Source organism: Pholis gunnellus, assembly GCF_910591455.1.
Source record: "Pholis gunnellus genome assembly, chromosome: 8".
Classification (NCBI taxonomy): domain Eukaryota; kingdom Metazoa; phylum Chordata; class Actinopteri; order Perciformes; family Pholidae; genus Pholis; species Pholis gunnellus.
In genome coordinates, this window is record NC_136534.1 from 15,764,146 (window position 1) to 15,792,114 (window position 27,969).

A 27,969-nucleotide genomic window follows, 5' to 3' on the forward strand; every position below is an offset into this window, starting at 1 on the left:
TCTTTATTTTTGGATTGAGTTTTAGATTTATTTTTAATCAAATCAGTGTGTAAATTAGGTGTTGAATGAGAGAGACAAACAGTCTGCTTTGGAATGAACCATGTTTTGTTTGAAATGTCTTTTTGTGTAATTTTACAAAGTAAGAGTCTTTTGACTACAGGCTTATGTAAAAGTGAACAGACAATAATTCATTTTGTACTCACCACAGATCTGATCTGCACAAACAAATCATTGATAACGTCTCTTGGATTTTCTATCCCTCAGGTTTTAATTAAATAAAAGTTACTTTAAGTAATTTTCTTGATCAAATTATTTCTAGTTTCCTCACATCCACAACATTTGTTCCGACTTTCAGTCCTAAACACAAGGAACTATTCCTAAAGATCGTTTTTAAATGGCCACCTCAGGCTGTGCTGTAGTCTCTTCACACTAAATTCTTGTCATGCACCTAAAGAACCTTCAGCGTGGTGTCATTTTGTCCTTTTCGTGATGTTCAGTGGAACATTTGTTCAAGTGTTGCTTTTTATTCTACAGGTAATAAGTTCTCTGAGGAAAGCTTGTTTACAGATAATCTGTCTGCATCAGTTCATCTGGTGTCTGCTTGAAATCAAAAGTGTAAGCTTAGTTACTATGACCTTTATTCTCCGAATACAACTCAAGATAACAAAACATAAAACATCAACACAGAGTCTTTACGCCATTGCGACATCATCCACCATCTCTCCATGTAGACGGTGTGTATATAATATCCTGATTGGTCCGTATGTCGCCGTGAGAGGCTGCAGTCATTGCCCAGGTGAGTTTACCTGGTGAAGGAGCGAACATGTCTGCCCCTCCCACCTCCACTCCCTCCCCCACCACTGAATTTGCTCCCCTGAGATCCTCTCCCCCCTCCTCCACCACCACCACCTCCACCTCCTCCTCCTCCTCCACCACCACCACCTCCACCACCACCACCACCTCCTCCTCCTCCTCCTCCTCCTCCTCCAGCGCTGCCACCGCCTCCTCCCCCGCTGAGCCAAGACAGCCCGGCGCCTCCTCTTCCCCTCTGGGGTCTGTCCCGTGGGGCCAGCCGATATGCACCTGACAGACAGAGACGGAGGGAAAAACAGACAAAAAAAAAACAGCATTTTGAGTTCATTGCTGAGAAATTCAGAGCGTAGAAATCAACAAAAAGTGTGTGTTGGTCTGCGCTTCATACTTGCTGGGGGTTGTCTGGAGGGCAGCGGTCCTCGTGTGAAGTTGCTCTGGCCTCCGCGGGGCTCACTGTAGGTTCCTCTGTGAGTGATAGCTGGAACTTGGCCGCTCCATGACGAACCACGGCCTCCGTCTCTGCGAGTGTAGTTACCTACAGCACCAAAACACAGCAATTAGCTCCCTCTGCCAGCCAATAGGTGGCTCTGAACTGTAGTGTGCCCAAATTCAATACTACTACTACTACACACTGTTTACACCATCTTAACTCAAGGGTCACTAACTAGCTTTTTTCAGAGGTTTCATCACATCTCATGCCGAGTATGCTCAGTTATCTTTGCACGTAAAACATACACTGTATACTAATGTTAGCAGTGTGCTATTGGGGCAAATATTATACAGGAAATTAATTGTAACATTTAGTAGTAACACAAAAAGATGAATGCATGTTCTCTACATCCAAAACTAAAGAGAACCAATTATCAAATCATTTTTAGTTTTCTGTGATATTATCCGTGCCGTCACACGTTTGAGTTGCACTAGTAATGGTATTCATCATTATTTATACATATAATGTATTGACACAGGCTGAAACTACACTAACCTGGAGGATCATAAACACAGGTCTTATCAAGTGAACACAAGAAACCTTTGACTCAACAGGGTGGAGTGTCTGTGTGTACGTACCTGACAGCAGTACACCTTTAGGTTGTGGGGGAGTGAAAAAGCGAGTCTGGCTGTGGAAGGTGCCTCTGCCTCTGTTACCGGTGAACAGTCCTCTGGTGGGGGGTTTAGGGGAGCTCTTGGGGGGCCGTTTAGGAGGCAAAAGTCCAAGAGGCGTGGTAATGTCTTTAAACTCCGCAGCGACAAAGTCATCAACGTGCATGCTGGGAGGACGGGAGGTGTTCTGTTTGCGCTGGCGGAAGATATCGTGGGGTCGGCAGAGATTCTGTCCAAAGCCTCCTCGACCTCCGCGGCCGCGAGGAGCGGCCATGATGTGGGCTCTCTTAGCAGGCTCAATGTAGTCGGATTTACCGCTGCAGAGACGAGCACGAGGTGAATATTCAGTCGGTTGATTAAAACAAGAATCAAGATGTTAGTTCTCTGCAATGAATACAGAACAAATGTGAAAAAAAACAAAAACACTGGAACCGTACCTTGTGATGAATGTCTCGTGCTTGTGTTTGCCCAGTCGGAAGCCTTTTGGAGCCTTGCTGTCACCGGGAGAAGAGGGCTCAGACATGAAGGAGCGCTCCAGCTCTGCCTTCAGGTCCAGTTCTGGACAACACTCCTGAGCCAGACCCACCAGATCCACCTTCACCTGCCACACACACAAAGTGGCAATTACAGACTTACTGTCCATCCACAGGCAGACAGACACAGGCTTTCATAACTGTACATGGTCATGATAGACACTTAAAGTGAGTTAATCAATAGCGAATGAGTGTCTTACGTTTGGAAATAGCTCTAACAAATCTGAATTCTAGTTTTTGCCACAGTGTGATGAAAGTGCATGTAAACACGTACCATATCAAGGTCTGCTTCAATGTCATCAGTCTGGAACGGGGAGAACCACAGAGTCTTAAGCTGCTCATCCAGAGCTTCTGACAGAAGGAACACCGTCCTACAGAGAACGACGCACAGAGGAATGATACGCCTTTGATCACATCCAGTTGATTCCTCTCACTTTCAACAAAAGTGATGCACAAGGCACATTATAGTGCATCATCTTTATCAGGTTTGCTGGGATGGTGAGTGCCTCCCTGTGATTGATGACTTGACGTATGTACCTGTGATTAAACTGGGCCGCGAGCGCCTCGGGTGCTGGCAGAGTGGGCTCAGTGTCGGCTCCAGGAGGTGCGTCTGTGGCCGTCTCCAGCGTCTGCCTCAGAACAACCACGGTCTCCAACATCGTCTCCAATGAATCATCTTCCTTACATAGTTTCTACAGACACAAGAGTTACAGAGTTATTTAAATACGAAGGCAGCATCATCACAGACTTTTCAAAAACGATACACAAAGTGTACAAACTGTACCGTAATCTGTTTCTCTAAAGCCGGGAGCGGATGGGATTCGGACGGCTCCCACTGCAGCAGAGCTTTCATCTCAGAGCCCGTTAGCAGCCGTGGAGGAGCGAAGACGGACTCCTCGCCGGACCCCGGGGCCTCATCTACACACTGGATTACAACACAGAGATTCAATGATAAAATCCAACTATCACATACTATGTTCAACTCTGCAAGAGATGCAAAGTCCTGAACAATTAGTCATTTAGACGCACCTCCAACGTGCCTACGAATTCAGACTTAACGCACTTTTTATGATGATATAAAAAATATAAAAAAACAGGTACTGACCATTGTTTCTGTGTTGAGGATCTGTCTCAGGAAGTCAAGAAGAGCCGACAGCAGATCTGCTGAGTCCTTGTTGAAGTTCAACACCAATCTCTTCAACAGGGAGCACAGACCAGGACTATACTTCTTCAGAGCTCTGAAACAAAGACGAAGTGACTCAGTCAAAGTCTTCTTTGACTGAGAAGGGGACACTATGCCTGGTAGAAAGAGAGGAGGCTATAAAAGACAGACAGTGGTAATGCCAAGAAACAAGAAGAAGTTGTCATTTACACTTTGAGGTGGAAGAGTCCATAATCGTGCTCGGTGAGGAATGTCAAAGTCCTGATACAGGTGAGGAGGAGTGGGACGCTGCTCTCTGAATTCCCCAAAACCTCCAACAAGGCGTTGCACACCGACGGCATCATCTCACGACCTGGAAGTGAGTTGGCCAGCTGCTCAGCCTCTGACACACAGCTCTCACCGGGCGGAGAAACCACCAGAGAAATGTCCTGGTGAAGATGGAGATTCAGATGGGGTTTTTTTTACGGCTTTGCCTTTTTTCCCTGTAAGTTTACATTTGCCCTTTACCTTCATTTACTGCTTACCTGGTCACACAGTGACAGTAATACTGTCCCCACTAGTTCGCTGCATTGCTGCTGCTGTAGGGAGTGGTCAGCTGGAGGAACCAACAGAGACAGCAGCAAGGGGAACACATCGGCCAGTTGTTCATCTCCAGACACGGACCCGGACAGAAGGTGAAGCGCTGCGCTCTTACAAGCTTTCTGTGACACCAGCGAATCCATCAAAGAAAGCAGACGCAGGACCTGGCCCCAGCACACAGTTTTCCCCTCCGCCCTGCAGTGAGCACATCGCATACACTTAAAATACAATTCAGAGCATAAACACAAACAACCGTGCGCGTGTGTGGGTTTGTCACTCACAGCTGCAGCTCCTCCAGCAGCAGCTCCAGCAGGGTCTTCTTGATGAGTAGTGCGGTGGGTGACGACAGATCCGCCAGCTGCACACACATTCTCCTGAGCATGGCCAGGAAAGGAGGGCAGCTGGTGGCGCACACGCACTTCAGCGCCTCGGAAAGCACTTTCCACTGCGCCCGTATGTGCATGCTCCACAGCTTCCTGGTGTTTAAGGCTACAGCCACATCTTGGACTGATATCACCTACAGAGACAAAAGTCGATTCATGTTTTATCATTTTCAATCCATCAGAATTAAGTGCAGGACAGATGGGGCGACCAGTAGGATAGGATGAGTTACCTGAGTGCTCTGCATTGGCAGTGGAAGAGGCAGGAGCTCAGACAGCAACGTCAAACCAGAGAACACACCTTCAGGAGCTTTCAGCAGTGAGCCCAGAACCTCCTTCAGCATCAGAGACCACGTGTTACTGGCCAGAGTCTCTTCTGTATGAGTCACCTACAACAAAACCCATAAATTGAGTCTTTTTGCACCATATTTCTTGGCTAAACTAAACATACGTTTATCTCGTTCACACACCTTTTCATTCACACCCTGCGTGAAGGTGAGCAGCACGTCAACGATGAGCGCCTGCACTCTCGTCTCGTCTCCGTCTAGGCGTCCGGACGCGGGGATGGAGCAGACTATCATGTGGAGCGTCACCAACACGCTGGCCACGCGAGTGTCCCTGAATTGGAACGCTCCCCCGCGCAGTAGCTCCATCAGCATGGTGCGCAGCAATCGGAGTGTGCCGATGCATATGCTGAGGATCATGCAGCGCTGCGGCGTGGGGCCCATGTGTCCGTGCACGCGCCACGGCTGCAGCAACAGGCTGCACAGCTTCTGTAAAACACGCACGCACATATCCAGACCCTCGCCGGAAAACAGCTGGACCCCTGCAAGACTCCACTTAAGATCCCTCTGCTGACCTGTGGAAAGGAGGAACACATTGTGAAGAACAGCTGTCTCTTCTGTAACAGCATCTTAAAGATACCATGTGGAGTTTTTGAACACGTAGTAGCTACTAGTACACATTGCTGCTAATGGTCCCTCACTAGTCCACTAATCTATAGGTGGCGATAATGTGCCAAGAAATGCAGTAATGTGCCAGCAAAGGCAGAGAAAAGGACGACTGCAAGCTAGTAAACATGGACGCAAACAATACAGGATTTTAAATACTTAAAAAAAAAAAATCAGCTTTTCAAATGTTCTATGGGAAAAGACATCCATTCAACAGGTTTTGTAAAACCTCAAGGAGACCGCTAAATAACGTTTGTTTGCTTGAAGGAAAACGCCTGCATCTTTAATAATATATAAATATATTTTTTTTTCTTTACAAAAACTTTCCAGTAAAAAGAAGACGATGTAACCACTGAAAGAGTGAAAAATCCTGTTTGGTGTGTTTACCCTCTACAGCAGGTGGGGGGCAGGCGATGTGACAAAGGACCCTGAGAGCAGTGACGAGTCCAGTTCCCTCAGCCGTCAACACATTTTCCAGATTCTGAAGTCAAGAGAAGACACACATTTTAAATGACCTATAGCTCTGTTATTTGCATAAAGCCTCGACTTAAATATGCTACACAGCAGGAATATGTTTGAGCAGTTCAGACTTGTCGGTGAAGCTCTGCATTCCATAGAGATGTACTGTATTTCTGGTGGCTTTAAGGTACAAAATGAGACAAAAACATATAGTTGAGGGCGTGACTTCTTGTTTTGGTAACAGTTTTGTTGTTTGTAAAGTTTGCATTCTTACAGAGGTTTCAGAATGAGCCGGCCTGGTTATAAGTGGTGACAACATTGTACTGTTTTCCTCTGATAAATCTTGATTAAGTAAAACTAATGAACCTGGACTCTGAGAGTCCCTGTGGGTTCGGGTCACTAAAAGAACGAATGGACTCCCTGAATCAAATGTTATAGACAAATCCTTGGACTTTCTGTCGGTAATGTGTATTGAAGTGTTGCTTTAGCTCAGCAGTTCATATAGAGATGGAGACCTGTACCTGTTTTATGTAGTCTATGAGTGTAGGAATGCTGCCGATCTCAAAGCGAAGTTTTTCCAGAGGCTCAAGCCACTTGCTAAGCTCTGAAGTACAAAGGAAGAACAAAACATTAACAATAAAAAAAACCCACAAAAGTGTCACATGTCATGATAGCTTCATGAAACACTGATAATATTTACCCTGTAACTTGGCATTGGTGTCGTCAGCCTTGGCGATGGCGAGTAGAGGCGCAGCATACTGTTCCATCGTCCGCAGCTCATTAGAGCTCTGCACCACCAGTAACACCAGCATACAGGCATAATTATATGTCACTGCTTTGCGAGCTTTGGCCTCACTTAAAGAAAAGAAGACACAAAAAGAAGTACTCGTAAATCAACACCCAGGTGCCTGAAGTCACACAGAAAGAGACACAAGAAGAGGAAGAAGCCAGCTGTACCCCTGTCCGTCCTTGCTGTGGTGCTGGAGCAGAGTGACCAGACACGACAGGTTGTTGTCCAGGCTGAGGATGTGGGCCACGGCGCTGCGACCAGTCTGCGTGAAGGTCATCAGGTAGAGCGCGTGGAGCATTCCCAGCACCTCCGCATTGTCCCCTTCCTCTAGCCCGGCTCCTCCGTCTCCTCCTGCAGCCACGTGGCTCATGAGCTCCGACACGCCCTGCAGAGCGTGCAGCGCCTGCATCAGCCAAATGCCGAAGCCCTCTTCGCCAAACCCGGGCCCCGACACGCCTCCCTCTCCCCCCGTGAAGGTGGTCTCCTCGCTCTCGGCTTCTGCCACCGATGCCAGGAGACGCAGTAGCAGGTTGGTGGGAGTGGGCTGGGCGAGGAGGAAGAGCAAACCCGACTGGGTGAGCGACAGGAAGCGCAGGAGCTCTCGAACGGCTTGGGTGACCCCCAAGTGACCGACCGCTGCAGCCGCAGACAACACCGCCGCGGTGCTCTCCAGGAAATGGCATGCATGCATATACCTGAGAAAGGAGAAAATGCGTTATTACAAATCCAAACTACACTTGATGTTATATAGTGAGGTTTGAGGTGAAGTGTACCTGTACAGTGTTGGGTACGGATCGTCCCTCTCCTGTGGTCCCGTTATTCTAGCCGTAGTAGGGAAGGCTTTTCCAGGGGGCTGCACCATGCAGTAAGGAGCCGTCTCTAGCAGGTGATGTAACTCCTCCAAAACCCCTGCCAGCCTATCGAGCTCTGCCTCGCTCACAGGGGAGGAGCTTAGTGACGGTTCCTCCTCCATGGGGATGTCGGCATCCTCCATCTCCTCCTGACAATCATATGTCATGATAACCATGAAAAATGTACTTTGACTTAGCGGCTAGTAACGTGTGTGAGAGTGAGTGTGTGTGTGTGTCTACCTGCTGGGGTTCACTCCATGCTGCTGCTGCACGCTGCAGGTCGACCAGTATCTCATACATGTGGCTTTTCTGCAATATGGTGTTGCCAGCTGTTATGACCCTCACTGTTTCCTCACGCAGGAACAGCTGGACCAAACGCTATAAAAGACATATAGCTTGTCAGATCAAGAATTGTCATTGTATTCTTATTCCCTAGATCTGGCATCGGTGCTAGAGAAATGTAGAAGAGAATCTGTATATAATGAAACGGTGTTTGTATACTTTTTGATGCTCACCTGATAGCCGCTCTTCTCTGACTCTCCAGTACGCAGGAAGGCCTCTGCGCCAGCAGGAGCGCTGGTCAGAGCCCCCAGAGCTCTCAGGATATTCAGCTTCAGTGTGGAGGAGACATGGTCGGCTTGAACCAACTCCAGCAGCACACCCAGGGCCCCTTCGCGCAGCAGCACCGAGAGGCCCTGGGGACACTCTGCAAGGTGTGACGCTAGCTTGGCACCGGCTTTCAACTGTCTGAGATTAAGGGCAATGGGCTGTGTGAGAGCAATCTCCATACTCAGAGCTTGGAGCGCCCATTTGACTAAAACTCCAACAGGTCCCTCCATCTCGCCCTCACCTTGTTTGATTAAATAAGCCAACCCTTTGGCCAGGAGTGCATGTGCCTGTTCCAGAGCCGTGACCCAGCGGGCGTCTCTGTCATCTCCAATACTAGCTAGTAGTTCTTTCAGCTGGGCCACGGCCTCAGCCTCCTCTCCGCCTGCGGGTGATTCTGTTCCACCGGGGTCCCTGGGTTCCTCCACGCGGGCCTTCTCAAACTGGGTGTCAAAGCGGGTCTTGTACGGAGGGGTGAAGTAAAGCAGGGGTCTGAGTTCTCTCTCGTACGGGTCATACTGGACAGGCGGGACCGATGCCAGGTCCTCAGGAGTGTAGTCTATGTCAAAGGTGGGCAGCTTGAAGCTCCCGTTATCCAGATCGTCCTCGTCGCTGGAAATCTGCTCATAGCCGTCATCACCTGAAAGGGCGGGAGAGACGAAAGACAACAATGACTGCATTACGGAGAAAATACGTACGATTCTTCAACTGCTCATAAAATGTGCGTGTAGAAATGAATGAAAACGAGGGGGCCAGCGGCTACTACAGATTCCCCTTGCTCATTCACAAACTCACACAGACAAACCTTCTCGCTTCATCACTCCAAACATGCTGGGTTAGGTTTGACATGCTGGCTGTCACTACAGCACAAGCATCAGCCATGGCTGTGAGGATGTGTGAGGTAGAGCTCCACATGACAAGCTTATGAATGTTGATCATAAGCCCTCAGAGTAGCCCTGGGGGCGGGCCCACTGAGAGTTTGGAGCACCCAGTGGTTGTGGATAGAGGCAGCATGCCATAGCGCTCACACTGTGCCCAACTGTCACTCTGTCCCAAATGGACCCTGCTCCCGTGCCCCCCAGTACCAAGGGGTTCAGGGGGGCCGGGCATCCATTTGGGATTGCAGACTATCCTACTCTCACAAAATAACTCCCCATACCTTCCTCCATCTCCTCTTCCTCGTCCTCACCCTCATCCTCCTCCTCCACTTCTTCGTCCTCTTCCAGAACGCTCCCCTCGGTCCGTGCATCTTCTTCCTCCTCTTGCTCCTCCTCCTCCTCTTCCCCTTCTTCCTCTGGTTCCGCATCCGAGTACGGTTCATCAGCAGGCAGCGATCTCTCGGGGGACACGGCCTCCAGGTAGTCTTCGCGGCCCTCGCTCGGCTCCTCTTTGACCACGCCCACTGTAAATGTCACATGGGAGACAGGAGGGCACACAGTTCACCTTACATCCCCACAGAGCACATACGAACATGCAAACTACACGTTATCTAGAGAAGAAGAGGCCTAATTATGCAAAACAGCTTAAGGTTCAACGCCTGCGTTTTTGCATGTTTTAACACAATGATTATACTTTTCATGAAGGCCAGCCATTATGCGAGCACGACAGTTGTTTAAAATGTGTTTTCTCACCTGGCAGGCAGCCACTGTTTCATTATTTTCAGTTCATTGAGATAATTGGCATGCAGAGACTTGCTTGGGAAATGCAACGCAACACAGTGAACATGGTGTACTCTTTACCTGTACAAGAACACTTAGTCAGCGTTTTCAAATACACTAACAACCACCATGCAACACTGGGGTACCTGAGAAAAATGTAGCACAAGCAAGATTCAACTATGTTACTTTTCTTATTGTACTGAAACGAACCGGCTAATTAGGAAACATTTGATTAAAAACAAATAACCTTTACTATAAACCAATTCTGGTGTAAAGTACACAGATTGAAGCAAATGGGATAAAACAGCAAAAAAGCATCAAATTGATGCAACGTTAAATAATGACAAGCATCAATCTGACAGATGTTTAAACTACGGCAGTGTCTCTTTGATCAACAGCGTCAGATAGAACGTGACGGATGTGTGCAGTTCTTACCCGTCACTTGGACTTGCTCTTCATCATCATCATCCGGGGGTGGAGGCCCAGGTGGAGTGCGAGGCCCTCTGGGTGCTGGTCTGGGTGGGCTACCATTGTACTGGTCATCTTTTTCCCACTCTAAGAAAAAAAACAAAAAAAAACAATAGATTGACATCGTAACAAGCAAATTCGGGAGAATAACAGATAACCTGTTCATTAGATGTTTCAGTTAGTTACCTTGTTTAATGAGCCGCTTGGGCCCGCTTGGCTGTTGGGGGGGTGGGGGTGGAGGAGGGGGGGGTGAGGACTGGTCATGTCCATGTGAGCGCTCTGCTGTCCCGTACACTGCTATAGTCAGACTGGTGTACCAGCCGCGCAGCACCAGGCCGTCTGTGTTCACCTGCATGCAAATAAAATGTGTTATTCACAAATCAAAAGAAGAAAAATACAAATCATCTTGTTTGTGGAGGACCGTTTACCTTTCCACTGGGTCTGAACACGATGGACTTGTTCTCGTCATATTCCAGACTGACGGCAGAAAGCAACACGGGGAAGATTCAAACATTAGTGCAAATATTCACAAAGGGAAATTCCTGAACTAGCGCATGTTTGTTTATAATTTTGGAAATTTTAGTGTTTCGAAAATAGCATGAGATTTAAATAAGGTTTAGCAGCAATCTGATCCATTTCTTTAAAAAAAAATAGCACAATAATGCTGCGTAATTATGATTAAAGAGCACTGATCATTAAAGAGCCCCACTTCTCTCTCCTCTCATTCCCCAACACCTCTCTTTTATCTAATGAAGGAAAATCTGCCATGTCACCAAGTGACAATGCCTTTCAAGATATTTCAAGACCTGCCGGTACCCTTTAACAGGGTGGATATAGATATATATGCAAAAAAAACACATTCATGCTGTGCAAAAATTCTTTCCACTATATATTACATTCATATTAAAAAGAACGATGCAAATTGATTGAGTCTTTGGTTGAACTGGCCATAACCCATTGACTTATAAGTGTTTCAAAGTAGACATGGCATAATGTTAAGAGGTCAGAAATCAAAAAGCCTGGACAATGTCACCAACATTTAGACAACATGATGCCAGAATATAACAATAATATTGTTTATCGCAATTGTTTCTGGGACAAAATATCGTCCAACAAAATGAGTTATTGTGACAGGCCTTGGAGCTGTGTGGTCATCCAAGACACCTGTACTGTCTTACTTTGTATCACAAAAGGGCAAAATACCATGAAAAACTAATCTTAAACATAAAAAAGGCAAAGATGCATTATCATGGTTATCTAGATCATCTATATCCTGATTATCACCTCAAAAAACGATTCTTGTCCACAAACATTTCAGTCAAATTTGTTTTTGACATTTGGAAGAATGTTAAAATAGCAAGCAGACTGGTTTAAAAAAAAAAAAAAAACTTTCCCAGCAGAGATAATAACTTGGGTGTGTCGTATTTAGTTTTCAACAACTCTTACACAATACACGCCTCTCAATACAATTTGACGCTCTGGTGCTACTGTGCACACCTGTTGCTATGAAGGTAGAATAAAAATGTTGCACTCAATCATTCCACTCTTCATCTATCACACCAGGACCGACACGTTTTGTGTGTCACTTTCAGCTACTTTGTGGGCGAGGTTGAGTTTCTGGAGAGACCAGTTAGCCAGCATGGGAACAAAGAGACTTGAATATAGGTTGGTGCAGGCGCACGCACGCACGCACCCACCACTCTGGCCTGAGAACAGGGCTCAGATGCTACCACGACTGGTTCTACAGGTGAGACAGACATCTGCATCTTAAGCACTTTTGGAACATGACCAGGAAATACAGAGATGGAGGCGAGGTTCAAAGTAATACAGAAACAAAAGGAGAAGGGGAAGTGAAAATCATTCTGACCTGCCCAGCCTGTGGAACGTGGGGTTGTTGGGTTTGGTGGCATTATTAAAGAACAGCTCTAACTGGAAGGCATGAGGTGACGTCTCCCTGGAAACACACACACACACACACACATTAATGTGGCAGTCTTGGCTCAATCTCCTTCTCTCCAGACAACTTTATTGAGTATTAAGTTAAACATCAAGATAGGAGTCAGCGATAATTATAACAATATAGTCAGTGGCCACTTTATTAGGTACACCTGTACAATCTATTGCAATGCAAATACAACAGCAATAAAATATTTTCTTTGTAATGTTCAGTATTTGTTGTCACTGTTGGAAATGTGTAGACTGAATTTTATGTCTATTATTGTGATCCTATGGGTGGTGTTGTACTGGACTGCATCATATAGAGAGCAGTTTAAATTGTTTTTGTCCTTACTTACATAGGAAGAGCAGCACTAACTATGACCTCACTGCTAAAACATATAAATCAACTAACACCTCTATGACAGTGTCAACAAAAGGCAAAACAATATAGGTGTCTTAAAAATATAGACTTTATGGCAGAACAGCTGTATTTGTCTGCATTAGATTGTACAGGTCCATCCAAAAACAACAAAATGTGTGTAATATGAGACAATATACAATTTTATTTAATTTGCTGAATTAGGCAAAACAGGCATTATCCATAATCAGCATAACAACAGATGTTTGACTCAATTCCCTTCATCACATCTGTATAGCAATACTACAACACACATTAGGATTATTATTATATTTATAATGGTACAACCCCTACAGAACATAGAGTCATGACCTGCTTTGGTCTGTGCACTGATGAGCACTGAGCCCATTCATTCAGTTAAATTACATCACACATACCCAACAGGCTCAGTGGGAATCAAGATCCACACAACAATGAAGCTCAGGTGTCAAAATACTTTTCTACAGGCACACACACACACAGCTCAGGTATCTGTAGCAAACAAACTTATCCAGAGGCGAGCTAGCATTGGCAATGAGGTTAAGGATTTCCTGCAACAAGGGATGAGCCATCCAGCTTTTTTCTGTCTCTGATACCTTGAGTGGGTACCTGCTGATTCTGAAGAGCTTTTTAACCAGATTTACAATCTGTATTCCATAATATGAGGAAATAATGTATTTAATTTATTGCAAGGTTGCTTTAATAAACTGCATTTGGTTGATATGGGTGGACCTAATACACTGGCTACTTACTGTATTCATATTTGAGGTATCAATATTGCTCTTACCCAAATGCTCTTTTGTCAGGTACGTTGCTGTGTGCTTTGATCCCTGGAGGAATGACCCGCACTTCTGTGATCAGCACCCCGCAAGGAAACCGCACCACATCCACGTTGGTTAACTGAAGAGCATTGAACATCATAATTAATACAAACATTGAGATAATACATGTCTTCAGTAAGCACACGAACCTAATGATACAGACCAGAACAGTCCATGTTGCTGAGGTAAAGATGGTCGTGGGGAGACCTTACAGTTAGCATTAGCCACTAAGCTGACACACAAACAAAATGCGCAAGTGTGTAATAAACAACAGCGGCGGGGCGTGCTAACATTATGTAAATGCAATTACATTTAACTAATATATTTAGTACAATTATGTGTAGATTTAGTCAAGTGTGTAGTGCAATACAAGCTGTGAATTACAACGTTATCGCAACAACCACGACACAACTGCTAATGTTAGCTATGTTGACATCGCTAGCTTGGAAGTTTAGCATCAATCTTCAAAACTCCTCAATATGCGCGATACGAGTATTGAATGCAGGCAACTCTACAGTTAATATATGAGAGGGTGGTAATACGTGAGATATATTACCTCTGCACTCTGGTGCTTAAACGTATCTATAAAAAGAAGCTCGGTTGAAGTGTCCCCCGCCATCGCTTTCTTGCTCTCTGTCGGGCCGAGGGTACACTTCCGGGTTGATGAGTACTTCCGGGGCATGATCAACCACAGCGCGAACGCTCCGACATAAACACAAACAAATGTACATAATACATTGATTAACATAACACAATATTAATATTAGCCTCAACTAAAGAGAAAAAAGCAACACTTATGTCTAAATTATATTACCTTATCAAAAAGTATTGCTATTTATATTTTATTAGCAATATGTCTATGAGTAATTGTACTGTTGTTGTTAAAGTGATGGAAGATAATAGGCTACACGACCACTTATAATAAGTTATGATTAATATTTTCATACCATATACATGTATTTTGTAATAGCATGTTCATGTTTCTCAATGAAACGAGGGTGAAAAGACAGTTGCAGTATACTTTTCAGGTGTATTTCATTGTTTACTTTATAATAGTTTTTCAAATGTAGAAATTATTTAATGAGTTGAAATGAACCATAAACGTAAAAGTATAACTAGGTACACTCCAGGCTTCATAAATGTTCCCGTATTTGATCATTTATTTTCATATGGAAACACTTAATTAATGCAATATGTTTGCGTGGATTTCATTTCATTTTCATAAATACAAATGTGTTATATCTTGGCTGAGTGTCCTTTATTGTCAATATACTTATTAAACCTTTCAACGAGATGTGTCATTACTTTATTCTCCTTAGAAAGGCCGGTAGCCTAACCATTTTACCCGTGATACCTTCCAGGCCCTGTAAATTGTTATACAGTAAGATTTACTGATATACCGAAAAGTATTATGCATGAGAATGTACAGATATCCACGATATCCTCCATGGTCTGCCACGTCCTAATCAGTAAACCACCTGAAGGAGGGAGGGGGCAGGTCGAGAGTCACGTGGTCACACAGGTAGATGCTTTACAAAAACGAGGAACGTTCAGCCATTACTCCGCGATGGTGACTGCGGGAGGCTTCACGTAAAATTCAACACGCGACGAAACTTGGATTTACGGACCTCACCATTACGCTCAGGTGTCAAAGTAAAGGTGTTTATACCTCGTGGCTCCTGCATGTGTCTCCTCTCCGGTGTATCTTCAGTTACTGTCCTTTAGCCTACTTTTGTGCAGCATTAGATTAGTTTTTTTTTTGGATCTGTTTGTGTTCAGATGACGGCACAGGTAGACTACCTGGTGGTGGTTTTCACCGCCACATCTGGCGCGAGCGGAGAGCTGCTGGGATCTGACGAGAAGGAGCTCGAGCAGTTGGTTTGGCAGCTCGTGGATGTAAAGAACAAAAAGGTAAAACATTGTACTAGACTTCTTATTACACTTAGTTATCGTTATTCGAAAGCAGGTGTTGTAGTGGTAAATAAAGGAGCGGACAGGTAAACAGGGCAACACTAGTCGGAAATAGACTCGAATACAAACGACAGCCATTTATAATAATGCTGTGACTCAGGTGAGTAAACATATATGAGCTCAAAATAGGCTCTGAAGTTATTCAGTATAATTAGAGGACAGTTATATTCTCCTAATGATGTCTCCATTGCAAGGTGTTTAAACAGAGTTCCTGCTTTTGTTGTTCTTCTATGGGATGATATAAATGTAATAAAGCTCTATATTACTGACATCTAATGCTATCGTAGCAGCCTACGGCTGGTGAGTTTCTAGGGAGGCTTCTGTTTCAAGACTGACGTGTTTTTTTCTTCTCTGAACCAGTTGGGCAAGGTGAATGAGCTCCTCATTAAGCCGGACCTCTCAGACTTGACTGAGGAAAAGGAGGAGGAGGAGGAGGAGGAGGAGGAGAAGGAGGAGGAGGAGGAGGATGATGGGGTGGAGGAGAGTATGGAAGAGGAGAATAGATCTCAAGCAGATAATGTCTCCACAGCCACAAGTCTTGAGACCGCATTAAACTTGGTAATAACCTCACTGAAGTCATTAGAAATAAGCATTTTTATTACATAGTTATTATTACTGCTGCCTGAGGATTTATTACGACTGTTTTCATTTCTTTCCTAACTGTTTTGCGCCTGTTTTTCCAGTTTCATCTACAGCTGACGAACGAGGTGAACAGCGCGGGCGCAGGCACGTCGGTGTGTTTGTGTACAGACGGGCCCCTTCACATCCGCCAAGTGATTCACCCCGAGGCCGCAAGCAAGGTGAGCGAGCTGGATGGGTGAACGCCTTGCAGCCAGGGCGGATGTTCACCTGGCGCTGCAGGAACCTTCAGCGCTCACACAGTCACAAAGGGATGTGTTGTGTCAGCACTGTGCTTTAACGTCACGAGGAAAGAGCCGCTAACACAAACCTGTCTAATGACATACGCCCATGCACATACTTGTGCACATGAAACAACACCTCCACAATGAGGCGGATGAAATTGTCTTAAACCTGTGTAAAGATTATTCTACTGGCTTGAGCAAACACCAATGTGATGGCAATAAAACAGCAGCTGTTGATTGGCCTCGTGTTCACATCCGTTCTTTTAACTTCTTCCCCCTCCAGAACATCCTGGTCCCAGACTCTTTCTACTCTTTCTTTGACCTTCGGAAAGAGTTCAAGAAGCACTTCCCCACATCTGACCTCAAGGCTTTGAATGTACACATCATGGCAGAGTGTATCCTTTTAATATGTCAGCTGTGAACTAATGCTTTATATGTAATGCATTTAATGTTTAAGTGTATTTTAGACAGTTAATGGTTATTTATCTGCATGTTCAGCTTGATCTTTTGAGCACACATCGCTCAGAAACACACAACACACACATTATAAGTTTATAAGCCTCGGGGTGTTGGCTGCAAGACTAGAGGTTTTGAAATGCAAATAGGGAAACAATGGCAGCACCTTGCTGAGCGAGTGTGTGTTCAGCCAACAGGACAAACTCCACACACACACCCACTGGAACAGGATAACTAACATCTCTGTGGGAGTTTCTCTTGCCTTCCTTGCTACTTTTTTTCCTCCATTGTCACACAAAAACATACATTGTACATACAAAACCCCTTTTCTCTCCAAACTGTTAAGACTGTTTTATTTATTTGTTGGCTGTTCCTTGTTTGCTTTCCTTGACTGCCTCCTCCTCAGCTCTTAGTATACCTGTTGATGTGCCCGCTATGTGGGACCCCTCAACCACACAGGATCCGTCAGCCATATTGCCTGCAGGAATGGCAGTCCAGCAGGTCCAGGCTATGGGCAGCATTGTCCTTGCCCTGCTTTCTGAGCCATTAAGTGAGTCCCATATGTGATTTTACACAAAAGTGAAACATTAGGGATTTGTCAGTTAGTTCGACATTAATGGCTACTCTGTGTTTACAGGGCAGATAAGAAAAGTGTGCAACTTCAAAGGCAAAAAAGGATAATTAAGGAAAATAGGACTGAAACAGAAAATTAATGAGCTAGTATTTTGGTAATCAATTAATCGTTTCAGTCATTTCTCAAGCAAAAATGCCAATTATTTGATGGTCTCAGCTTCTCCAATGGTGGATGCTTTTTTTGGCTTACATACTTATAAACTGAATATCTTTAGATTATGTCCTGTCGGTTGGACAAAACGGGACATTTGAATATCATTTTCCGGCATTTTCCCCCATTTTCTGACTTCTATGCCAAACAAACAATCAATCAATAGATAGAGATAATAAATGGCAAAGTCATCCACAATGAAATGAATTGTGAGTTGCAGCCCTTAAGTGATTTGCTGTTTATGTTGATTTCTGTAAAAGGAACCCGAAGTTAATAAATACTTGAGGCCATTATCATGTTGATTACAAAGTACTAAAATTAGTTTTGGCTATGTGGTCGGATTTGTGATCTAATTCTGGAAACCAAACTCTAATGCTTTCCTATTAGGTCACAAGTTTTCTACCCAGGAACGAGTTAGTGAGAAGTTTGAGACCGGCACTTGGTAAGTAAACTTTGCTCAAGATAAATATTATTTTTGATCTCTGCCTCTGAAATATACTACATCCACTCCTGCTGTGCTAATATCTCAGTGTGTGTGTGTGGGTGCAGCAGTAAGATGGAGAAAGTGTGTGACAACACGGTCATCAGAGCTAGAGGGTTGCCCTGGCAGTCTTCTGACCAGGACATCGCTCGATTCTTCAGAGGACTCAACATTGCCAAGTATGTTGTAGCTATATTAACGGCACTCTCACTTATGAAGGACTTGTATTGATCGGTCAACATGATGCATATATATTGAAACCTGCTGCTGGTTTAACATCCTCTGTAACATTGTGTACGTTGTGTTGTACAGAGGAGGGGCTGCACTGTGTCTTAATGCTCAGGGGAGGAGGAACGGAGAAGCTCTTGTTCGGTTTGTCAGTGAAGAACACAGAGACCTGGCGCTGCAGAGACACAAGCACCACATGGGCAACAGATACATAGAGGTAACCTGTCTGAACCCTACTAGTTGTTATTAGTTAAGTGAATACGCCACGCTACCTGAAGCTAATCTCTTATGTGTTTTCCCTTGTTTCATTGCAGCTTCACCTGAAGTGACAATAATTCTGTGTTTCTGTCTTGTTCCCTTCTAATGGCAGGTTTACAAAGCTTCAGGAGAGGACTTCCTGAAGATTGCAGGAGGTGAGCAGATATAACCACGTGTACTACATAGTATTTTAGCTTATCAGCAGCAAAACTAGGCATCAAGTAAAATTAGGTTAGGTGTTTTGTGCCCAATATAGTTTGACCAAATTAATTCCTGAAGCTCTTTGGTGGTGCTGCTCTGGCTGCTCACCATCCTGTTATGAGAATAAACCAACAATTCATTATTTAAAAACAATGATTAGAAACACAACCATATGTCTTGCTGTTTGGTTTTGTGCATTTGTTTGTATTTATTGATTTCTGGGCTCTGATCATATTCCAGCACCCTAAATACATTTCTTGGAGTGGACATTTCATGCCCATAAGATGATTTTCAGCCCACTCGTCATCTCCAGGGGAAAATCATAACTTGCAGAAAGAATTAGCAGTTATGACCAAACCTCTGTGATACCATTTGGTAACACGTTTCTCAACAACCCATAGTTAATTAAGATGTTACTCATATGCAGAAGCTCGCACAGAAATTGGAGATGACCTATTAAGTTGAGCTGTTTGTCATCATGAAAATGGAGGGCCGGACCATCACTCGAAATCATGTAGAGAGAGTCAAGTTTATTCCTATTAATTATAGAATATGACGGCCAATGAAAATATGCTGCGCAAGGAAGGAAAACTTAATTCTGTCTTATTCTACAGTGTGATCATTTCTATTTATATACTGTACTTGTGGTTAAATAGGTGTGTGTGTGTGTGTGTCCTTGTGTGTGTGCGCCAGGTACCTCCAATGAGGTAGCAATCTTCCTGTCCCGTGAGGACCAGATCATAGTGAGGATGCGAGGTCTTCCTTTCACCGCCACACACGAGCAGGTGCTCACCTTCTTCTCCCCGGAGGAGGAACTCAAAGAGACATGTCCGGTCAGCGGAGGGAAAGATGGCATCCTATTTGTTCGCTATCCAGACGGCCGTCCCACTGGCGATGCCTTTGTTTTATTTGCCTGTGAGGAACACGCCCAGTGTGCTCTGAGGAAACACAAGGAAATCCTTGGGAGAAGATATATTGAGCTGTTCAAAAGTACGGCAGCAGAGGTCCAACAGGTACGTCAGGGTGTCTGTCTGCATGTGGGTGTGCTTCTTTGTGCAGTGTGTACTAGGCAAAGTGCATATATGTGTGTGTGTGTTCATTTTTAGCTTGTAGAAAGTCTTCTAAATGTGTGCATTTATTTTTGCAAAGTGCACACAGACAGTGTGTGGGTGTGTTTCTTTTATCCTGTTTTATTATCTTCATGGGCTGATAAGCTCACAACCCACAACCATATCTATGCAGACGCTTCTCCTCATGCTCTTACCTATGACAGACTAAGGAGTTTTATTGGTCCTCTCCAGAAAAAATACACATTTAAACACTGCTGTTGTACACAAGTTTTGCGCTAAAAGTTGGCCAATGCTGCATGTGTCTCAGTGTGTATGCACTTTCTTGATTTTTGAATTTTAATTATTGATAGCAAGTATGTTTTATGGTGTTTGGTTGTAGTATTTTTTTACAAATTATCTTCGAAAAGGGGAGAAAGTCTTCCCTGAACTAGACTCCGTTTTTTTTTGCTCAGTCTTTGCTGCAGGCAGGGTATGTCATTTTTAACTGTGTGTGTTTTAGGTGTTGAACCGGTACTCGTCGGCCCCTCTGATCTCAGTGGCCCCTGCCCCCCTGGTGTCAATGCTGCCCCAATTGTCTCTCCTGCCCCCTCCTGGTAGTGTGCGGGACTGCCTGAGGCTGAGGGGGCTGCCATACACAGCGAGCATAGAGGACATTCTCACCTTCCTGGGCGAGTTTACACACGATATCAGACCACATGGTGTGCACATGGTCCTCAACCAGCAGGTACAGGCAATAACCGCACTGACACACCCATGGACTCGCATGCTTTCTGACACAAAGCTGCAGAGTAATTCCTGACTGTCTGTGTTTCCAGGCTCGTCCATCGGGTGACTGCTTCATCCAGCTGACCTCGGCAGAGCGGGCTATTCAGGCCTCACAGCGGCTCCACAAGCATGTCATGTCCAGCCAGCGCGGGGCCAACAGCCGCTACGTGGAGGTGTTCCCCTGCAGCACAGAGGAGATGGGCCTGGTGCTGATGGGCGGCTCGCTCTCACACACACATACACATGCACACATCCGGAGCAGGAGTGGGACAGGGCTCAGCCCGCCGCCATGTAAGTCCAGACGTAAGTGCTGCTGGGAGCTGGGGGTGCTTCGGGACTGCAGGGTAGGTGGGCTCCTGCCGTGAGGGGCAGGGTTTCTGGGTTTCCTCCAATCTAGTACTGTGGGCGGTAGGGGACATCTGATCTGACCAGGAGGATTGAAAAGTGTGTGTGCGTGTGTGTTTGTGCGTGTGTGCGTGTGTGCGTGTGTGCGTGTGTGCGTGTGTGCGTGTGTGCGTGTGTGCGTGCGTGTGTGCGTGTGTGTGTGTGTGTGTGTGTGTGTGTGTTACCTCTTTGTAATTTAGTGTGATTTATATTACCCATCTGCATGCACTGAGAAACTCCAATTGTTAACCGTTTATTCTACCCTTTCACCTGTGTTCACACATTCTGATTGCTGTTGATTGTCAGCGGCATGTTTGGGACTCATTCTTAATTTTACCACTTTACCACTGCTTGATCATAACGTTCTGACAGGGTTGGAAAAGTGTAAGCAAGACAACTAGTCTATAACATGTCAAAACGGCTTACAACTCTCCGGCCCTATCAGATTGGTAGTGGTGGTTGTGGGATTTGGCCTCAGCAGACCGGCGCACCACAGGTTTGCCTGAGCTTGTCCAATCAGTGGAGCTGTTGGGAAGGTGGGCAGAGCTGAACGTTGGTGTGTAGAAATGTGCTTTGTTCTCCGTGTCTGTAGTCCTTCACCATAAATGTGCACTGGTGTGCTCCCCTCATTTTCCAAAAGAGGACTAATGTTTGTGAATTGTTTTGATATGAAATGATCAGATATTAACACGAGGGAAAGTATACAACACAGGGATGATTCAAGGCAAGACATGTTTGGTTGGTAGAGAGGACATGATGAGACGTTTTCATGATTCTTGAGCAGAACATGTCAGGCAGACACAGGTGCTGAGTAATGATGGTCATTGTTTGCACGTTTGCATGAGCGCCTCTCTCAGAAACAAACAATGACCAGACTTCACCATCATGACTCTCTGTCTGTTAGGTTTTGTCTTTTTGTAAGTATTTTGTCTCTCCGTCTGTCTTCTCTTCTCCAGGTTTATCTCCACCATCCTACTCCTTCGCTCCTGCTCAAACTGTCATGTCTGCAGAGGCAGCTGCTGCCCTCTACCCTCCCATTGGTCAGGTGTTGCTGGCGCCACGCCCCCTACCACCAGGACATGCCTACTACCCTGCCTCAGCTCAGCTATACATGAACTACGCAGCCTACTATCCCAGGTAAAAACATATTTTATTTCTATGGTTACAGATGAACAGAAACAGACACATGCTGTGACACATTCAATACTAGTGTGTATCGTCTTTCTGCATATTTATATCATCATAAAAATGTGGTTTAAAGTTTTCAAACACAAATGAATAAATTACTAGATACATTTTTACCAAGATCACAGCATTAGATGTAACATGCTCCAGAATATAGATAAATTGGAAATTACAGGATTTGTTTCAAGCAAAAGACCCAAGAAAAAATATTTTAACTATATATATATATATATATATATATATATATATCCATAAAAATGTTTCAAATCAGATGTGCTTGCAAATTCACTCTACATGGTAATCACACAAGAAATGAACCACTTCAGGACTATTATAGAAAGATTCAAGAGCGAACAGGCTCGACACCTGCCAGACAGTGTTTACTTACAAGCTGTGTGCTGCTGACTAAGCAAATAGACTGCTATTGTTTACATGTTTGATTTTCTGAACCTTCTGTATGCATTGGTATGTTTTTGGTAACTTGAAGAATATGAGTGCATTGAGACATTTCAAGAAATTGTATCAAACTACATGTTATGAATTGTTGAGCCCTTTTAAAAACTCACTGTTTTTGTCGCTGACTTGCAATTATATGAATCATTCCCAAAGTCTCATAGTGAAAACTCAAAAACTTCACAACAATTTATTTGGACTGCCATAACTACAAAATACTATATATTATTTTACTATAGTTTACTTGTGTGCATAGCCACTAAAACATACTCTTGGAAAATGAGGAACAGGTTTGTTTACAATGCTTCTCGGCAAGGAGAAAAGGCTGGGACAAGGGTAGTTAATAACTGAACACGGTGGTATCGGAGTACTTAATAAACTTTAGTGACCTCTGTTTCTCCCTGGTTAGCCCTCTGTCATTGAGAAAACATATATAGACGACGCCCAAAGTGACTCACGGTCTTGCTATATGCCTGTGCTTTGTTTGCTGAGAAACACGCAGCTTTCAAGTCATTATTTATTTGTATATTTTCATGATAACAGTCTGTCTTTACCTTTTTTCTCTTGTCTTCCTCCAGTCCACCTGGCTCACCTAACACCGTAGGTTTCTTCCCCTCCCCCGCCTCCCTCTCCTCCCAAGGGGGGTTGATGCGCATGCCAGGTCTTACCTACAACGGCAACGGAGTTAAAGACCTCATTAATGCAATGCAGGGATACCAGGTAAGAGACAATTCTCCACAAATTAACCTTAATGCTTAGTCATCTTTATTAATACAGTCAATAATACATACAAATCCCGTGTGCCTTCCGAGTTCAGGATCCAAGTGTATTCAAATTTCCTTCTGTTGTGGGTGTGTATTGTCAGGCATCCATTGTGTTTGCCCAGAGGCCATCAAACTAGTTTATCCTGTCTACTCTCCCTGTTCTGTCACACATGCTCTGCTGCTTGCTTAGACTTGAATTGGAGGAACTCAGGCCTTATTTAAACTTGGAGTAGAGTGAAGAATCTTAGGGATATGATCAACAATAGTTTGTACTAAATGAAGAGTTACACTTGGAGTGAGAATGTGCAGTATTTTTCTCCCAGTAACAAACTCCTCTTTCACCCCCATGCTGGAGTTTACAGGTCCATGTGACCTCTAGGTTAGTACCTATGGTTGCTTGTCACTCAGCTCCCTGTCTCTGTTATTCCTCCCCCTTCATCACACCACAGTATGCCCCAGAGGATGCTCTCATGCACGCCCACGGGCCTGTGCACGCACACGACCCGACCGGGACATTGCTTACGCAGCCCAAAGAATGGGTGTGTATTTAAAGTGTCTGAGGCAGGTGGCAGGTAAGGATTGGCTGAGGTCTCAGTGAGGGGGATTGAGTTTAGACGGTGGTTGTAGCTGTGGCTTGGGTCTTGACTGGTCATCAGGGGTTACAGGGCTCCACACAAGAGGGACATTTCCGATGTAGACTGGGAATTTTCCACTAACCACACACGTCAGCAACAATGGACACAATTTTGATTGGGTTGAGTGGTTAGAGGAAACTTCTTGGATCTTAATCAACCCTTGGGTTTTGTATTTAATTGTCTGCTTTATCTAATACTGGCTACTACATTTCTGTCCTCTCAAGAAGTTATTTATGGGCTACAGGGATAGCCAAGAGGGCTAATTGACCGTTCCCTAAGCCCCACCTCTGAACATTGATTGCCCAATCAACCGTAACAAGGAACAGCAGGCCTGTCAAGCTTTAGATTTCTCCACATGCCATAATGGTGTGAATAGATTTCTAATAAAAGACGATGAAATGTTCAAAATAAATAAATAAATAAAACTGTTTGAATCCAAAAACACACCTGCAACGTCATAGCTGCTGTCAAAGAGCACAGAACGAAGAGATTGTAACCTTTAAGTGGTAAAGTTGCCGCAGTTATCATTGTGTTGTGCGATGTAAAGCTTGACAGGCGTAGCAACAGCAACTAAGGGGGCGGTGCTTGGCGAGCGGTCAATTGGTGGTGTAGTGAAATAATAGGCAACAACAGGTGCAGCCTTCAGGTGGCTGAGAAGGTGATGGGTACTATATGATGCTAGTGTAAGGGTCCTGTGTTTGACGCTGTTAGACTGGAATAGAACTCCTCTCTCTCTCTCTTCCTTATTCCAAACTTTTCTTCCTCTCCCCTTCAGAGTCCCGCGGAGTCTTTGTCTCTCCTGAGCAGCAGTCTGATTGGTCAGTCCAGCGGAGGTGATGCTGCTCTCATGTCCCTCCCCGCTCTTATGACCAAGCCGACGGGGCCGTACCTGGACCTGGCCCTGCTGTAGGGTCACAAATTTACAAAGGTCATGTGACAATTTGACAAATGTCAAAGATTTGTAATGTATTGTTAGGTTTTTAAATAGTCTTTTAGATGTGTTATTTATATCTTTAAGAACAGAAATTAATGTATTTTGTACCAAAATCATTATGGCCTTAGCCAAAATAGCAGTTTTTTGTCTTATATTGCACATTGTGTATTTTAAAAGCTTTATAGAGATTTTTTTTTTTTTTAACATGTTATATTATAATCGCTATGATATATTTGCTAGCCAAACTAGAGAAGAATGACTGTGAAAGTGTGTTTTAGTGTGAAAGAGATGAAAATGAGTATTATGCATGGCTGTGTTGATATGTCTTAATACTCCACCTGTTTATGCAATACATTTTATATGTTTATACATGTTTGATACAGTACACTGTTATTGTATTGGAAGCTTTAGTGCATGAAGAAGTTAGTAGTAAAACTTTAAGATGTTTACATAATGCCAAATATCAATGCACTGCTAATCAATAAGACTACTAATGAATATAATAGCAGTATCTTTGAATGATAACATTTATGTTACACTGTGAGCTTGTCAGATAGTCTGATCCTTGGACCAGGCTTCACTTACAAAAATGTGACATCTCATACTCATTAGCCCCCTCCTTTCCTTCTTATGTACCCTGTATGGGTCTGTTTCCATGTTGTGTAATGCCAATGTTGTTTTGCCCTTTGTTCTGGACTCACATTTGACCAGAGGACAGTCCCAGTTCTCTGTAAGCTAACCACAGGGTTGCATTCTTCAAGAGGACTCGTGTCACAAGCTTTCATCTTACTGAGTGAATCTCTAAAGATGCATCAGTCCATCACACTTCCCTTGTCTTCTTTCCACCATCTACGCTGATGTCTGGGGATGTAATGGAGCAAACGGGTTTCCCTGCAGAAAACCCTTCCCACTTTCTCTTGGTAACAAAATCATTTGGAGAGTAGATGGAAAGAAAGGAAATGAAGGACGCCCTCTGACATTTATCTTGTGAATTTAATTGCCATTTGTGCCCTGCAAAATTGCTGTTCGGGCTCCATGTTGCTGTACACACTTCCTACAGTGGGAATTTAAAGTCGTGCTCGTCCTGCACAATGCTGAAACAACAATAAACACCACATGTGAAGTCTGCCCGCTTTCAGGTGTTTCATTTCACCCTTCACCTCGCTGTGTACTTATTGTGCTGTCTTTACTTTGGGAGGGTTTGTGAAGGAGCACAAACACACAGGTGGAGTTGTCTAATGACAGAATGTAGCTGAAGGCAAAACTGTGGGAACTCCCTCTCACTGTCCTCAGTGACTACATCTGTTTCCCACATACACACACACACATACCATGGTAAAGACACTATTATCACTCAGACACACTGAACACATTATCCATGAGGATGGCCTTTTTTTTTTTAACAAGGTGGAAAAGTGAAGAACAGAGAGTGCAAGAAGGGGGAAGAGAGGAGGAAGGCATACAAAACCAAGCCAGAGCCCCTCAGGGCAGATTTGGCATTGTGTAATACAATCTTGTGCACCCCACCCAACTTGATCCCTTTTAAACTCACTCACTCATTCTCCCACTGACAAAAACACCAGCATAGCAACACCATTAGTATCTGTGCAACAAAGCCCAAAATACTTTCTTGTCTGTTTAACTTTTATCACCTCCATGGCGGAGTTTGGTGGGAAATATGTGAAATCTATTGTTGGACACATGCGGTGTGATTACACAAGAAGTTATAAATTCATAATTTATCAACGTTAACCCCGACATACGTTCAACAGTTTTAGCCTAGTTTAAAAAAATGTTTAGTTTGAAATTACAATTTGCATAAATTAGTTTAGTATATTACGGATTTCAAGACTATGATTGAATTCTTTATATCCGTGTCATGCACCTAACGTGTCCAACCCTCATGGGTTTATAAAACACCACAGATACAGCTACAGTGGTAAAACATTTAATTAAATTACAAAATCGGTCTTTGGTTCTACCTTCCTACGCAGGCTTGGCAAATAAAACCTGCTACAAGAAAGATTCTCTATCTGAGGCACAACTCCAGTTTTTCACTGTCGTCCAGCTGAAAGAAATAATATAAATGTAGGCAATTTAACTTGAGAGTACATCCCTTTTGTCCAATAAGAGTAAATTAAAGTAACATTTAATCTATGCATTTATATCATCCTAAAGATTTTAGGGACTGTTTGAAAGTTGTTATAAGGGGAGGAATATGTAATTGTTGTGCTAAAGTGAAGATTTATTTATTTACTTTGCAGGTGGGGGGCATTTATCATTTATTTCATGATTTTCTTGCGAGGTTTACTGTAAACCAAGAAGATAGTTTCATAAAAATACTTGTCAAAAACAAGCCATACATGATAAAGGTACGTCTTTCCATTCCTCAACTCATACCAGAGTCTCTCCGCTGCACCTTGCTTTGAAGATACATTTTCTAACGATATGTGCCTCAATGAGAGAAAGAACTGAGGTGCAATTACAGACTGACTCACCGTACTATACCTGAGACTGTAGGTGTGTAGAGGCCGATGCATCAGTATTGTCCTTAATAACAACATTCCCTCACTGGGTGGGTGAGGCCTACACATACACACTAACCACAAAGGCATGCAAGGTGAGGCCGATTCACATTCCCATGTCAGTGCAGAGACCAAAGATGCTGCTAGTTGTCAAACAGATAATGCAACCTTTATTAAGATCCAACCGTGGGCAGGAATAACACGATCAGCACATATAGTACAGCAGCAGATCATCAGACACCTCACATGTGGTTGTGACAAAGCAAGAGATGAAATAAAGTTGTGAAGCAGCAGGGTTATGCTTAAACAAAAGCTAACACCAACAACATGACTTCTGAGATCCGTTTTGGCATTTTGACCTGTGTTGAAAACTGCATGTAAAAAATTGTGATCCACAATCTGTTCCTCGTGACAACCTGTAGTACAGGATCAGTGTCCTCAGATGTGACTGCAGATATGTCTCCTCCCAGTGGGTGAACTGAGACTGCAGCTGCAGGACAATCCGG

At 44.1% G+C, this 27,969-nt stretch overlaps 2 protein-coding genes across 8 annotated transcripts; one reads left to right on the top strand and one right to left on the bottom strand.

The window, feature by feature from the left end:
- Positions 1-2: 2 nt before the first annotated feature.
- On the bottom strand, positions 3-14,140 carry virma (vir like m6A methyltransferase associated). Of its 2 annotated transcripts, none has more exons than XM_079164243.1 (27): positions 14,063-14,140; positions 13,473-13,585; positions 12,218-12,304; positions 10,779-10,827; positions 10,537-10,699; positions 10,318-10,437; positions 9,414-9,626; positions 8,134-8,864; positions 7,859-7,996; positions 7,541-7,767; positions 6,935-7,462; positions 6,678-6,832; positions 6,499-6,581; positions 5,906-5,999; positions 5,039-5,427; positions 4,802-4,957; positions 4,470-4,705; positions 4,134-4,383; positions 3,820-4,037; positions 3,553-3,685; positions 3,232-3,372; positions 2,985-3,139; positions 2,722-2,818; positions 2,352-2,515; positions 1,882-2,231; positions 1,202-1,348; positions 3-1,083 (listed from the first exon to the last, which is right to left on the bottom strand). In XM_079164243.1, exons 1-27 carry the CDS (start codon positions 14,123-14,125, stop codon positions 803-805), a joined length of 5,481 nt encoding a protein of 1,826 aa, XP_079020369.1. In that variant the 5' UTR covers positions 14,126-14,140; the 3' UTR covers positions 3-802. The 2 variants fall into 2 exon arrangements, with proteins under 2 accessions (XP_079020369.1, XP_079020368.1); XM_079164242.1 differs by having other exon boundaries at positions 9,384-9,626.
- A 931-nt stretch (positions 14,141-15,071) lies between these two features.
- Positions 15,072-26,065, top strand: esrp1 (epithelial splicing regulatory protein 1). Of its 6 annotated transcripts, none has more exons than XM_079164248.1 (17): positions 15,072-15,151; positions 15,286-15,417; positions 15,838-16,035; positions 16,161-16,277; positions 16,624-16,735; positions 17,203-17,346; positions 17,968-18,022; positions 18,130-18,240; positions 18,374-18,506; positions 18,660-18,702; positions 19,442-19,761; positions 20,318-20,542; positions 20,634-20,886; positions 21,924-22,104; positions 23,184-23,325; positions 23,819-23,908; positions 24,780-26,065. In XM_079164248.1, the coding sequence occupies exons 2-17, from the start codon at positions 15,286-15,288 to the stop codon at positions 24,912-24,914; spliced, it is 2,391 nt and encodes a 796-aa protein (XP_079020374.1). In that variant the 5' UTR covers positions 15,072-15,151; the 3' UTR covers positions 24,915-26,065. The 6 variants fall into 6 exon arrangements, with proteins under 6 accessions (XP_079020374.1, XP_079020372.1, XP_079020375.1 ...); XM_079164246.1 differs by having other exon boundaries at positions 15,077-15,165; XM_079164247.1 differs by having other exon boundaries at positions 15,080-15,159.
- Positions 26,066-27,969: the final 1,904 nt, after the last annotated feature.

Bases quoted from the DNA above. Each gene is read 5' to 3' on its own strand.
- esrp1 (XM_079164248.1), top strand. From the start codon at position 15,286: ATGACGGCACAGGTAGACTACCTGGTGGTGGTTTTCACCGCCACATCT. The intron at 16,278-16,623 runs GTGAGCGAGCTG...TTCCCCCTCCAG, and splicing joins ACCCCGAGGCCGCAAGCAAG to AACATCCTGGTCCCAGACTC. The intron at 23,326-23,818 runs GTAAGAGACAAT...ATCACACCACAG, and splicing joins ATGCAATGCAGGGATACCAG to TATGCCCCAGAGGATGCTCT.
- virma (XM_079164242.1), bottom strand. From the start codon at position 14,125: ATGGCGGGGGACACTTCAACCGAGCTTCTTTTTATAGATACGTTTAAG. The intron at 10,438-10,536 runs GTAACTAACTGA...TTTTTTTCTTAG, and splicing joins CAAGCGGCTCATTAAACAAG to AGTGGGAAAAAGATGACCAG. The intron at 8,865-9,383 runs GTATGGGGAGTT...CCGCCCTTTCAG, and splicing joins GGAAGAGGAGATGGAGGAAG to GTGATGACGGCTATGAGCAG.